The 15,369-nt window shown below is 40.5% G+C and overlaps 1 protein-coding gene across 4 annotated transcripts in view; it reads right to left on the bottom strand.

The window, feature by feature from the left end:
• The window catches only part of Akap10 (A-kinase anchoring protein 10), a 69,927-nt gene that overhangs the window by 18,679 nt on the left and 35,879 nt on the right, over window positions 1–15,369 (bottom strand). For 3 of the 4 annotated variants that reach the window (XM_041665227.1, XM_041665226.1, XM_041665228.1), the window contains 3 exons: window positions 13,788–13,932; window positions 10,873–11,046; window positions 3,538–3,647 (listed from right to left, as the gene is read on the bottom strand). In XM_041665227.1, coding sequence (XP_041521161.1) covers window positions 3,538–3,647; window positions 10,873–11,046; window positions 13,788–13,932 — 429 coding nt within the window. The remainder of the gene's footprint in view (window positions 1–3,537; window positions 3,648–10,872; window positions 11,047–13,787; window positions 13,933–15,369) is intronic. The other variant, XR_005975656.1, reaches the window with a different exon arrangement.

The following is a 15,369-nucleotide window of genomic DNA, read 5'->3' as shown; positions in this document are numbered from 1 at the left end:
CTATAGACCAGGCTGGTCTCGAACTCACAGAGATCCACCTGCCTCTGCCTCCCGAGTGCTGGGATTAAAGGCGTGCGCCACCATCGCCCGGCTCTTTTGTAAAATTTTATTTGCACTGGTATTTTGCCTGTATGTGGATGTCTGTCTGTATGAGTGTGTCAGATCTTGGAGTTACAGACAGCTGTTAGCTACTATGTGGGTGCTGGGAACTGAATTCGGGTCCTTTGGAAGAGTATTCAGTGCTCTTAATTGCTGAGCCACCTCTTTAGCCCAAGCTCATTCTTTTAATTAAAAAAAAAACAAAAAAACAAAAAAAAAAACAAACCTATTTGTAACTACAAGTTAAGAGAAGAGAAGTGAAGCATGTGTTCTGGTATCTATGTATTATTTTACTCTGGGAAGGGGGTCTTATTTTACAGACATTCTTTCTAGGAGTTTTTATATTATATGGCATGTATGTGTGTCAGCATACCAACACACACACAAATTTATTTGCCTTGAAAAAAACTTCATAGGTGATAAAACAATAAAACTAAAACAATGAAATCTTTAACGATGAAAGTGAAAAAAAATCATCAATTCTTTTCTGACCCATTTAGTATTTTAATATATATATGTAAATGAAACATTTTGTAACTGACTGGTGGTGGTCTCTCTCTCTCTTTTTTGAGACAGGGTCTCTATGTAGCCCTGGCTGTCTTAGAACTTGTTATAGAAAGAAATCTTGCTGCCTCTGCTGTAATAAAAGACATGAACCATCATGCTTGACTATCAACTCTCTTTTTTGTTTTTTGAGATAGGGATTTTTCGTGTAGCTCTGGCTGTCCTGGAACTCAGTCTGTAGACCAGGCTGACCTTGAACTCACAGGTGTCTGCTTGCCTCTGCCTCCCAAGTGCTTGGATTAAAGATGTGCAATAGCACCAATTGACTTTCTTTCTTTTTTTGTTTTGTTTTGTTTTTCAAGACAGGGTTTCTCTGTGGCTTTGGAGCCTGTCCTGGAACTAGCTCTTGTAGACCAGGCTGGTCTTGAACTCACAGAGATCCGCCTGTCTCTGCCTCCCGAGTGCTGGGATTAAAGGCATGCGCCACCACCGCTCGGCACCAATTGACTTTCTTATGTGAGGTTCTAAGTAGATGAACAATTCCCTAAGAGTAGATTTCATCTTCAAGAAAACTTACTTGGACTTTGTCTACCATTTTCTTTTTTACAATGTATGCGTGTATACTTGTTCATGTGTATGTGTTTGTGTGAGAGTGCGTGTATGTGTAGGCCAGGGGTTGATTTCAGGTGTCTTCTTCAATTATTCTTCACAGTATTTATTATTGTTTTAAATTTATATTTAACGTATTTATTTATGCAGTTGCATGGGAAGCTCATACACCATAGCACTAGCGTGGAGGTCAAAGGATAACTTATAGGAGTTAGCTTTCTTCTACCACGTGGGTCTCGGATTAAACTCAGGTAGTCAGGTTTGGCAGCAAGTGCCTTTACCTATGAGCCATCTCACTGGTCCCATCCATCTTAGTTTTTGAGCCAGGCCTCAAAACTGAACTGAACCAAGAGCTTCTTGATTCAATTAGACTGGACAGCCAATGAGCCCCCAAGGATCCTTCTTGCTTCCCCAGTTTAAAAATACAAACCCACGCCTGCGTTTTTGCGTAGGTGATGGAGGTCAGACTCAGATCCAATCCACATACTTGCACAGCAAGCCCTTTGTCTGCTATTTTCAAAAGGTCACTCTAATCATTAAACATTACTCAAAAGCTGGGCAGGCAAGATGGCTCAGTGGGTAGAGGCACTTTCAGCAGTAGCCTGGAATCAGAGTTCACATCCAGGGTGGTGAAAACAGAGAACCAACTCAACCAAGTGGGTTCTCTGGCTCCACATCTGCACCACGACATGTGTACCCACATATACATATCACATAACCACACACACTTAAAAAGAGATTACTATAAAGCTGACACAGCCATTGTGTACTTTCAAAGACAATGTGATTAAACTTTTTGTTTTCCTCAAAGCTTTTTTCTAGACTTCTCATCCATCCAAATGCCACTGTTGATTTCTGGCAAAAGCATTAAGGCATGGTGAAATCCCTTTCACAAACTGTTAAGATCAAGTACAGGGTAAGTGATCATATCTATACAAGTTTATGTGTCCATCAAACCACACTGAGGGTAGGGTATTCACACACATAGAAAAGGAAATCAAATCTACATAGGTTTAAGTAGTCATCAAACCACAATTAAGAAAGAAGTTACTTTATGTGTATCTAGTAAATGTCAGTAAGTGAACTATCCTGTTGTTGTTCTATTCTAGGCTCAAAACCCCACTAAGTACATTCCTAATAGCTACATAACAAACAAGCAACGTCAGCATCCTTTCACTTTATGTGTATTTTTGTTTTTAAGATCCAGACTTTAAAATAGCTAAAATGGCCTTACATGGTGGCACATGCCTTTAATCCAGCACTGGGGAGGCTGAGGCACACAGATCTCTGTGAGCCTGGTATATGTACTGAATTCCAAGCCAGTCAAGACTACATGGTGAGACCCTGTCTCAAAACAAGTGACTAAATAAAATAGGTAAAATGTGAATCCAATGGAATGTGTAAAGCAGGCAGCCTAGAACACAGCATGTAACTATGATATCATCAATCTGATACATATTAGTGGAGAGAAGATGGGAGTGATGCATTCCATATGCTTCCTAGACGGTAGACATTGTTTTAAGTGTTTTTCATGTACGACTTCCTTTATGCCCTTTAGTGAACTGCAGTATTAAATATGAGACACTAATAGGTTAAGTAGCATGCCAAGAAGTGGACAGACTTGAAAACTCAAGAAACCCCTAGAGTCTTCCTTTAAAATTTGTTTTGTGCCAGGTGAATCTCTGTGAGTTTGAGGCCAACCTGGTCTGCAAGAGCTAGTTCCAGGACAGGCCCCAAAGCTACAGAGAAACCCTGTCTCCAAAAACAAACAAATAACCCACCCCCCAAAAAAACAAAAAAAATTCCCCCCTCAAAAAACAAAACAAACAAAAAAGCCAGGCAGTATTGGCGCACACCTTTAATCCCAGCACTTGGGAGGCAGAGACAGGTGGATCTCTGTGAGTTTGAGCCCAGCCTGGTTTACAGAGCTAGTTTCAGGACAGGCTCCAAAGCTACAGAGAAACCCTGTCTCGAAAAAAACAAAAAAACCTTTGTTTTGTAATTTGATGTTATGCATGTACCTGCCACGTGTGTAAATGCAGCTATTTATGTGCCACAACATGCATGTGGAGGTGAGAGGAAACTTTGGGGAGTTGATTCTCTCCGTCCACCATGGTTCCAGGAGCTGAATGAACTTGGGTCTCCAGATTTGCTGGCCTGGAATTCACAAAGATCTGTCCCTGTATCTTGAGTGCTGGAATTAAAGATGGGCCACAATGCTTGGCTTCCTTATAATCACTATACTACATGATATATAAAAATGCTGGGTATTTAAATTCTTTTTAATTTTTAAAAGATGCTAAATTCTACACAAGTTAAGCTTACCCTGCATATGTCCGTTGATATAAAGATTCTGGATCCAGACTTGCAGCATCCACAATTATTGCTTCATCAAAATTTTTCAGAATTTTAATACTGGCTTTTTTCACACTGGACTACAACAGAAATTATAAAATTAGCAGTATGTATTTAAAAAAAAAAGTCCTGAGTTTGGAAGATGAAAGACTAGTATAAAGTGGTTTCAAACACGTTTATCACCTAGCTCCTTCACCAAGGAATGTAACGGAAACGGTTCTGAAACACATCCTACAGCTACAATGAAAAGAGGAAAGCACAAGACCAAAATACACAACAAGCATTTGTATACCAAACTGTCTTTCTAATGACCTATGCTGCAGTGCATGCTATCCTCAGACATTATTTTTCCAATACGTAAAACTTAGTTATCCAGGCATTTGTACATTACCTAATAAACATGATGTCCAACTTTTATTTATTTTTTAAACTTAATTTTTATTATTTCTTAAGTTTTTTTAAGAAAAAAATTATTTATTTATTATGTATTCAGTGTTCTGCCTGCATATATCCCTGCAGGCCAGAAGAGGGCACCAATCTCATTACAGATGGTTGTGAGCCACCATGTGGTTGCTGGGATTGAGCTCAGGGCCTTTGGAAGAGCAGGCAAAGCTCTTAACCACCGAGCCATCTCTCCAGCCCCCAATGTCCAACTTTTAAAGGGAAAATGAATGCTTTCAACTTTCAGTGAGGTTATATGACAAAAAGAAGAAAAAGAACCACACCTACAGTGACTATTAAGTATAGTCAGTTCCTCTCCAGCATTCTAATTTCAAAATAAAAAATGGAAAAAAAAGAGAAAAAAAGAAAACACTAAGCAGGTCAGAATTGGTATTTTTCTGAAATATAGAGCTATTGAGTTGACTCAGAACTCCAAATATTAGAAATGGTATAATAGCCAGGTGGTGGTGCACGCCTTTAATACCAGCACTCCTGAGGCGGAGGCAAGCAGAAATTTGTGAGGTTGAGGCCAGCCTGGTCTACAGAGTGAGCTCCAGGACAACCAAACCTGTTCTACAGAGAAACCCTGTCACACAGGTGACACCCTGCACACAGAGCTGTTATGGATAAGCTCACAGGTGTGCAAAATGACTTACAGTTAACATCAGTCACTGGAGCACTGTTTAAAATGTCAAATGGGAAGAATAAACCTAATCTGTAATTAAGAGATGGATTAAATAAAATAACTGAATAGATCATATGCTGAGAAAAAAGGCCTCAAAATATGTAACTAAGAAAGGAGCACTGGAGTATATTAGAGGAATATGTCACTGTGGTGTCTAGAAGGCACTGCTAGCAGTGTGCCCAACTGCACTGAGCTGACAGAAGTACTCAAGAACCAAGAGCCAAGATAAACCACTCCTTTTTTTTTTTTTTTTTTTTTTTTTTGGTTTTTCGAGACAGGGTTTCTCTGTAGCTTTGGAGCCTGTCCTGGCACTCGCTCTGTAGACCAGGCTGACCTCGAACTCACAGAGATCCGCCTGCCCCTGCCTAGTGCTGGGATTAAGGGCGTGCGCCACCACCGCCGGCAAACTACTCCTTTTTTTAAAAAAAAAAAAATATTTATTTATTTATTTATTATGTATACAATATTCTGTCTGTGTGTATGCCTGAAGGCCAGAAGAGGGCACCAGACCCCATTACAGATGGTTGTGAGCCACCATGTGGCTGCTGGGAATTGAACTCAGGACCTTTGGAAGAGCAGGCAATGCTCTTAACCTCTGAGCCATCTCTCCAGCCCAAACCACTCCTTTTTTAAGTTACTTTTGTTAGATATGGTACAGCAATGAGAAAGACAAGCAACTAACATGCCCCAACTGTAAGACCATCACCAGAAAATCAAAACCAACATTTATCTATGGAGTGTAGGCAGTATTTCATGAATTATGGCTCTAAAATCCTCAATAAAAATAAATCCAGCCACATAAGCAAGTAGGATTTGTCCTAGGAACACACGGCATCTGAAAATCATGAGAAACTTAATACACTACTACATCAAGAGAATCAAACTCTCAAACTTATATACAGTTACCTTAGTATAACCCCCCGATTTTTAAATATCTAATATATCCACTTGCAATTAAAGAAAATTATAAGTCACATTTAGCAATGAATTTCTTCAATCTTAAATAGAACATCTATTAAAAACAAAATGAACAAAACCTAGAACCCATGAATCTAGACTTAACAGCACAGGAAAGGAAAGAAAGCTGAAAATTTTTGAGGTCAGGAGGAAAGCAACTATGCCTGTTCTTCTGGCTTCTAGTCCACATTACAGCAGAAACCCCAGGCAGAGCAGTTAAGGCAAGAAAAAAACCCAACTGCAACCCAAGTGGGCAGAAAGCAAACTAACTAGTTTCTAGATAACAGAAAATCCTAAAACTATGCGAGAACATTTAGAGCTAACAAATGAACTTAAGAGCTAAAAGTATGAGATCAATACCAAAAATCATTGTTTTTCTATGCACTTTAAGTGAAAAACTAGAAAAAGAAAATTAAGAAACTATGTTCTAACGGCATCAAAATGAAAAGTCTAGGGCTAGAAAGGTGGCCCAGGGGTTAAGAGCTGGCTGCTCTTCCAGAGGACCCAGGTTTAAATCCCACAGGACAGCTCACAATTGCTTGTAACTGTTTGTTCCAAATGATCCAGCACCCTCACACAGACATATATACAGATAAAACACCAATGCACATAAAACAAAATAAATACATAAATAAATAAAGAAAAATGTAGGACTAAAAAAGCAAGGAAATGTAATATAAAATAATGCTGAAAGAAAATAAGGACATAAGTGGAAACATTCTATCTTCACAGACTAGAAAACTTATCATTATAATGTTAATACTTCAGTAGTATCTACCAATTTCACGCAGTCCTGATCAAAATGAAAAAGCCAATCTCTAAATTCATATGGAATGGAAAGACTCAGAGCAGACAAAACAATCTTGAAAATAAACAGAACACAACAAAACCCAAACAGGTTAGGTGTGGTGGCCCTCAGGTGCCAAGGACTAAAATGGAGAGTTCGAGGTCACGATGTGCTACACGGGGAGACCATGTCTCAAAAAATCCCAAACCAAACTACTCCAAACTCACCACAGTTAAAAGAAGATGCATATATCCTAACTTACCAAAGCCAGAGAATTAAAGCCAATAGAACTAGAGCAAGTGAGATGGATCAGTGGGTAACAGGGCTTGCTGCCAAGCCTGACAACCTAAGTTCAAGCCTCAGGACTGATGTGGGAGAAAGACAGAAACAACTTCCACAAGCTGTCCTGACTTCCACAAGCAAGCTACGTCACGTCCAAACACATCTCCCATCTCCACATACATAAACAACAGCAACAGTGGGATTGACGCAAGCACAGACATTCAATAGACTAGACTTGATCAACTCATTTTTTAAAATTTCTTTTTATTTATGTTTTGCTGGTATGTATGTCAATGCACCATGTGCATGCAGTGCCCAAGAAAATCAGAAGAGGGCATAGGATGTCTTGGAACTAGAGTTACAGATGGCTGTGAGAGTCACTATGTGGGTGCTAGGAATTGAAGCCCTTGTTCTTCAGGATAGCAGCCAATGCTCCTAACCACTGAGCCACTCCTCAAGTTCAGTCAACTGATTTTTGAAAAGGATATTAATTAAAACAATACAGTACCAAAAATCCCATAGTTTTTTGTTCTTCTCTTTAGTATTTGAGGAATGTTGCTGAGATGTGTGGATGTCTAGTGGAAAGAGAATGAAGTTGGGTACTGGGTGTGGTCGTGCACTGGCAAGTGATCTTTGAGTTCAAGGCCAGCTTGGTCTACATATCAAGTTCTAGGCCAGCCAGAGCTAAATAGTAAGAGCTTATCATCAAAATAATAATTTACAGTCATTATTTTCTACAAATAAGAGAATGAAGTTAACCATCTTACACCATATATAAAACCAACTTTAAAATGGGCCAAAAACTTAAATTCTAGAGGAAAATGGTAATTTGCAAGTCTTCATCACTTTAGATTTGGCAATGACTTATCTTTAAACATAAATGCCTGCATGTATGTACTCTATGTACCACATGCCTGCCTTGTGTCCTTGGAGGCCAGAAGAGGGAGTTAGAGCCCCCAGAACTGGAGTTATAGACTGTTGTGAGCCACCACGCTGGTGCTGAGAACTCAATGTGGATCCTCTGGAAGAGCAGTTAGTGCTCTTAACCATAGAGCCATCTCTCCAAGTCTGTTTGTTTAAGACAGGCTCTTGGGCAGTTGTGGTACACACCTCTAATCCCAGCACTTGGGAGGTGGAAGCAGGCAGATCTCTGTGAGTTTGAGTCCTGTTCTACAAGAGCTAGTTCCAGGACAGTTAGGGCTGTTACATGAATAACCCTGTCTTGAAACAACAACAACAAAACCTACCAAACGAAAACAAAATAACAACAACAAAAACAACCCAAAGCAAATGCAACACATCTTTAGCTGGGCGGTGGTGGCACATGCCTTTATTCCCAGCACTTGGGAGGCAGAGGCAGGCGGATCTCTGGGAGTTCGAGGCCAGCCTGGTCTACAAGAGCTAGTTCTGGGACAGGCACCAAAGCTTCAGAGAAACCCTGTCTCGAAAAACCAAAAATAAAAAATAAAAAAAAAAGATTTAATTAATTCATTTCATTCATTCATTCACTTCATTCATTCATACGTATGTGTGTTGAGAGCCAGATTTAAACTTTCTGATGTGTGTGTTGGCAATCAAGCTGGTTCTCTACAAGAGCAGCGAGTGCTCTTAACCAATGAGCAGTTTCCTAGACACTCACACAGTAATGTCTGAGGAATAACATCCACAGCTGACCTCTAGCCCCTGTGCACACACATACAAACACACTTGCTTACAAAATTATCTGGGAGGGGAGGAAAAGGTGCTAAGAATGGAGCTGGGTGTGGTGGTGAATGCCTTTATTCCCAGCACTCAGGAGGCAGTAAGTGGATCTGAGAGTTTGAGGTCAACCTGGTCTACACATTCAAGTCCTGGAAAACCAGGGCTACGTAGTGATGTGGGATTTCCCTCGTATGCTGTGATTACCATTAATGAATAAAGAACTGCTTTGGGCCTATAGCAGAGCAGGGCGGGGAGGAGCAGAGTTTGGCAGAGAAGACTGGATTGAATGTTGAAAGAAAGAAGGGCTGAGTCAGAGAGAAGCCTAGCCTCTGCTGGATGGAACTTTACCAGGTAAGCCACAGCCATTTGGTGATACACAGATCAATAAAAATGGAATAAATTAAGATGTACGCGTTAGCCAATAAAAAGCTAGAGCTAATGGGCCAAGCAGTGATTTAATTAATACAGTTTCTGTGTGATTATTTCGGGGTTAAGCGGCTGGTAACCAACAAGCGGCCTCCTTACTAGAACACAGTAACACTGTCTCAAAAATAAAAATTTACAAGACACAACTTTACAAGGCATTAAGGAATGGGAAGATAATGGGTAGGACTTTGATTAATATATATGGTGAAATCTCACAGAGTACAGAAATTTTAAAAATCAGTTAATTTAAGAAATTATTGTTCATGTCCATGTTTGCATGATGTGGGGGTGGGCAACATGTGCCACCATGTGCATATGAAGGCCAAAGAACTTTGTGGAATATGTTCTTTCCTTCCACCTTTATGTGTGTTGTGTGACTTGAACTCAGGTTGCATGACAAGTGCCTCTTCTGAATGAACTTACCTTCTGACCCTCAGTTAACTTCATAGTGTCTTTTGATTTGCTGTCTTGGACATATGCTACTTCCTATGATTTTAGGGGAATCAGGTAAGGTATGCTATCTAACATTAAAAAAAATAAACAGCTCAAAAAACAAACAAAAAGGTATAACAGTATTCTAGTCCAAAACAAACTCAAAATTGGTAGAAAAAACATAAGAGCTGGGTGGTGGTGGTATAAGTCTTTAATCCTAGTACTCAGGAGGTAGAGGCAAGTGGATTTCTGTGAGTTCAAGGCCAGGCTGGTCTACAGTTCCAGGACTGGCTCCATAGCTACTAAGAAATTCTGTTTCGATAAACCTAAACCAACCAACCAACCAACCAACCATCCAACCAGAAAACCATAAGAGACCTTTGTTCAAGTCAACGAGACAGCTGAACGGTAAGAGTGCTCGCAAGAAGAGCAAGCCCGAGGGAGGACGTGCATTCTCTACCTGGAACCCAGAGTGGAAGGAGAGAACTGACCACTGCAGTCTGGTTCCCACACTCACTGTGACACGTGTGGATCTGCACTCACACACACATCGGAAATATAACATTTTCAACAAATCAAAACAATCTGAGTTCACTAGTAACAAAAAGTATCCTAAATTTAGTTATTAAAATTTCTCAAATAATTGTAAAAGAGCTCTTCAGTTTTGAACTAAACATAGTTCAAAATACTTCTTACTGGGCTGAAGAGATAGTAAAGTGCTTGTCATACAAGCATGAAAACCTAAGATCCACAGCACCAGACCCGCACAGAGTCTGGGAATGGTGAAATGCCTATAATCCCAGTCCCTGGGATGTGAAGGACAGATGAAGTCCTGAGTGGAAATCCTGTGTGAATGTGTATTGTTGACATGAGCAGTCATATCAAGGACCCCAGTGCCTCAGAACCATGGGATTGGCAAGGCCTTCCCTTGGTCTAAGTATAGATATTGACAGGTGCTGCAGAAAATATCAACCATGCTGCTTCTTCCTGGATGACTGCAGCCTGAGACAGCTCCCCCAAAAGGCCCCCTACTTAAATTCAGCTTTATATAACAAATACACTGAATTTCAGAGCTGCTAATGCACCTCATTCAGAGTGTATGCCTACCCGATCCCAGTTTTCTGTATATGTTATTGTCAATGTCAACACAGTCAGGTCAATCTAAAAGCCATGCAGGCAGGTCATGGCATCTGGGGAGGTGGAGACAGGCAGATTCCTGGACCTTGCTGGCCAGTTAGCCTAAGCTAGTAACAAGTCCTGAGCCAGTAAAAGATTCTGTCCCAAAACCAAGGTGAATAAGGCCCGAGGATTAACACATGTCAGGCACACTGCTGTGCATGAATACAAACACACTTGGTTACTAAAATGAAAAGCCATGTCGCTAAGCAGACGGAAGCTTTAGTGAAAGAGCATGATACTCACAGTATTACATAAGCCTAATCACAACTGGCAGTTTGACTAGAATTTACAAGCAAGTTGATTTTACTTTCTTGTGTCTACTACTTAAAACATATCAATGGGATCAGCTGCTGGCATTCGAAGGAAAGGCTCTGTATGCCTTCCTTCCCACTGAAAGACTGACATTAGCTGATACCTGAGTAGAGGAGCCATCGGAACCACCTGAGTGAGACTCCTCAGGAAGGCAGGCAGAGCCATGAGCAGCCAGTGAAATGTTTCCTCCGAGAAATTCATCTCCTCGAACTGAATGGATGAGGTCATTCAAATATTTGTAATAAAGATTGCTGGACAGAAAACCAGGCAAAAAGACCTGAAAGAGGAACAGCATTTTAAAAATGAAAATCAAACACATCTAGTACTTAACTTTAAAAGCTTTATCTACAAGTCTATCATTAACCGTCACGTCAGTAACTTAAGCTCCCAGAGGACAGAACATCTCTGATCTCCATGGGCACCTTCACCCTGGTATCCAAACTTATACACGGACATGAAAACTAAAACTAAAAACTTCTTTAAAAAATTACAAAGGGGCCAGGAGGCAGAGGTGAATGTCTTTAATCCTAGTACTCGGGAGGCAGAGACAGGCAGATCTCAGTGAGTTAGAAGCAAGCCTGGACTACCAAGTAAGTTTCAGGACAACCAGAGCTGTTACACAGAGAAACCCTGTCTCAAAAAACCAAACCAAACCAAACCAAACCAAAATAACCCCCCAAACGAGTAAACAAAATATTACAAGGAATATGACTGCTAAGTTGAATTCTAGTCTTCAAATATATGGTGAATATCAAAAGGATGTTATCATTGTATATCACTTGCAACACATCAAATTATCTGTACAAGCTTCCCAATGCTAGTTTTTTATCTGTTTCCAAGTAACTAAGGACACTTGTTGAATAAATGCTAATTGGAGCATGTTTTTACAGTCATTAGGAATTATTAATGGGTTGAATATACTGAATAAGTACTCATGTTTATCATTTTTATTTTCCACTACAGACGGCTTTCACAGCACTTAGCACAACTGTGGATATGTCTGTCTAATGAAATGTCTTCTCATAGACCTAAGTTTCAAAGGTCAAAAGTCCCATTGGTTTAATAACAACAACAACCAGTGTAGAAATACTCAAAAGTGTTTGCTGAATGCATCACTCATGTCTTCATATCCTGAACTACCTGCTAGTCTGCTACTGTTAATATTAGGGCAGGGTAGTTGGGGCACAGTGATTCATGTCTATAACCAGCACTTGGAAGGTGGAGGCAAGAAGATCATGAGTTCACAGCTAACCTGGGCTTCATAAGCAAACTCTGTCTTGAAGGGTCTCCAATGCCCCCATACCACTGAAAAAACAAACAAAACAAAAAAAAAAAAACCCTAGTACAAATTCCTTACCAATCAACATTTATCAAGAGCTATTTTGTCCTCCTTCTCCCAAAAGTCCTGAAGATGGAACCCAGGATCTCTCACATGACAGTCAAGCGCACTACCACTGAGTTACAGAAACAATCACTTTTATTTTTTGAGACAGGATTTCCCTCAGTTGCCCAAGCTGTCACTGAATTTTCACTTTTCTTTTTTCAATTTAATTTACTGTTGCACACATGCACGCATATGTGAAAGTAGGTGTCCATGTCCATGTCACACATGTAGAGGTAAGAGGACTACTTTCAAGTGTTAGTACTCTGTTTACACCATGTGTTCTGGGAACTGACCTCTAAAATATCCTGCCTGTCCTTCTCTTTTGTGTAATATGTCAGTTTATGTGTGTCGTCCTCAGGAACTTGGTCTGCTCCTTTGAGATGGTCTCACACTGGTCTGGAGGTCGCTAATTTACTCTACACTGTCTGGCCAGTGAGCACAGGAATATTACAGATGTATGCCACTCTACTCAGCATTTCTGTTTGACTTCCAGGAATCAAACTCAAGTTCCTGTGCTTAAAAGGCAAGCACATTACCAACCAAGCCACCCCATATCTCCTAGCTGTGAACACTAATTCCTACCTATCTGAGATTGAAGGTTGTAAGCCCAACTACATTGTTTCTTTGTATTTTATTTCTCATTAAGTTTATATTTTTTATACCCCATCCCCCAGACTTGGATTTTCCTTTCAAATCATAAAAAAGTTACTATCTTGGTTTGTTACTGATACTTTATTACATTATCTCTAGCTTTGTTATACCTTGCTTTTATACTAATTCTTTTAAATTTAGTCTTTTTATGTATGTATGTGCATGCAAGTGAAAACCAAAGACTGATTTTAGGTATCTTCCTCAAATACTCCTCTACCTTATCTTTGAAGACAGGGTCTCTCACTGAACGTGGAGCTCACTGATTGGCGGGATCCTCCTGTTTCTAGGTCCTCAGTGCTAGGATTATAAGAAGCTACCTCTCCTACCTGTTTTTTTTAAGAAATCACTGAGAATCCTAACTCAAATTTGACTGAGCTACCTCCCTAGCATCTAAGTCCAATAGTGTGTGTCTGGCATTTTATAATAGTGCTTAATCAATCCCTTTCCACCTGGATAAGCATGAAATGTTTCAGTGACATAAATTCATAAATTTGCCCCAGACTCAGTACAATTCCTGACAAATCTGTCCTAAATCATTAAATAAGTTGTTTATAAATACTGACGTTATTATTAAGCTGTTAGTGATATCTCAAAAATGATCAAAAACCACAAAATTAGTGTTTCAATGTGATGTTCAGTGACTGCCTGGGCCACTCAGCCTACAAGTCACGGTGCAAATCTCTCTCTCTCTTTTTTTTTGGTTTTTTGAGACAGGGTTTCTCTGTGGTTTTGGAGCCTGTCCTGGAACTAGCTCTTGTAGACCAGGCTGGTCTCAAACTCACAGAGATCCACCTGCCTCTGCCTCCCAAGTGCTGGGATTAAAGGCCTGTGCCACCACCGCCCGGCTCGGTGCAAATCTCTTAATCACTGCTCTTAATCACTATGCTATATACCACTTCAGTTTCCCACTGTTGTGCTATACAATGCATTTTCAGGCTCTACAAGTAAAACTCCTGTAGTTTACTATTTGAAGATCTAGTTACCTTCTCCATCGTTGTCCAGGCCTGACGTAATGGAGTCGTGAAACAATTAGGAAGCGGCCCACCTTCCCTGCAGATATTGGACTCAATTTCTAATCGGACAACATCATCAAATCCAAGAGGGTGTGTGGCTTGGAGGGAAAAGTACCTATGGCAGACAGAGATCCAAAGTAAAGCCAAACTGTACACAAGTGTAAGCAGCTGTCCATACTCGGGCACCCTCATCTCAACTACAGAACCAGGTAAGCAAAGCGCCACTGTGCAACCTTATTATTCTCATTTCCTCTAGTGTGGGGCAAAAAAATTATACAGGCCACATATTTCTGCATCAGCAGCCAACCTCTCAAGCCACAATAGCAACAGAGGTGCTAAAAGCATCTTCAGACTGGCTGTCTCAGGAGCTCAGGATATGCTGGTGTTATGCTGATCCTTTGTAATTATGTAGATAATGTAGATAATATCTTTGTAATTATGAAGATAGCCCAAGAAGAGGTGTCAGTTCCAAGCTAGTGACAGAGCTGCGGATGTGACTTTAGTCCTACTCCCCAGAAACAGAATGCTAACGAACTTTCCCCTCAGTTTATCTTGGGGGATGAAAGATATTTGGAAAATAAATGCAGGTGATCTTTAGGATTTGGATGAACCCTGAGACTCCCTTCTGATATTGCGGTGTGAACTGTGTCTCAATTATTTCCACACCTCCACGCCGGTCCAGAGAGAAAGTTAGTTTATGTTGGGGCACCAGACCCCGACACTCTAGGAAACCTGCTTCCTCTCACTTGCCTTCCAAACACCTTTAGGTGCCCAGCCATTTATAGCCAGAATAAATTCTGCTATTTTAGTTGTGAGTCAGGTTATACGGAGGCAAAGAAATCAACCAGCTACACATACTTAATAGGCACCTGTTTCCTGTTTAAAATTTAAAAAGGAGTTTATGTAAGAAATTTTCCCAAGACCCTATCATTTTCCCTGAAAAAAAGATTTGTACATAAAGTAATAGCATACCACTATACCTACAAAATAGCAATAAACACGTGGGAACCCCAAAACAAACAGTACTACAGATGAAGCGGATGGATTTAACAGGAGTTAACTCAAAGGACATGCTGATAATTTAGAAAAGAAAGGAAAGAGTAGTTAATGAGAACCTAAGAGTTTGAACATAACGGAATATAGTGCAACTGATATTTAGTGCTTTGATTATGGATACGAAAAAGCAGTGCAAACAGGGGGAAAAGAAAACTTTTGAATAGTCCAGGGGTGTCTGTCTCCATCTATGACAGAAACACAGAGGGATGATGATGCATACAAGAAAGAGGAAACAAGCAGGAAACTACAAAGTCCAACCTGACAACCAACTAACACAACAGCAGCTGTAGGACACTAGTCTCTGGAGAGTGCCTCCCAGAGTGCAATGGGATGCAGTGGATACTGAATCTGCTCTGTGTGGTTCCTGGGCTCCAGCCAGGCCTGAGTGGGGCCCTGGCCACTACCCTGCTCCAGCATTCAGAAACTGTTCTCTTTTTACCAGCATTTCCATAGCAGAAAGCACCTCTCTCTCCCATGAGTTCAGCTTCCAGGCACC

The sequence above is a fragment of the Microtus oregoni genome, unplaced genomic scaffold, assembly GCF_018167655.1.
Source record: "Microtus oregoni isolate MIOR12 unplaced genomic scaffold, Mior012 000015F_ref0000493, whole genome shotgun sequence".
Classification (NCBI taxonomy): domain Eukaryota; kingdom Metazoa; phylum Chordata; class Mammalia; order Rodentia; family Cricetidae; genus Microtus; species Microtus oregoni.
This window is presented reverse-complemented; position numbering and strand designations above follow the sequence as displayed.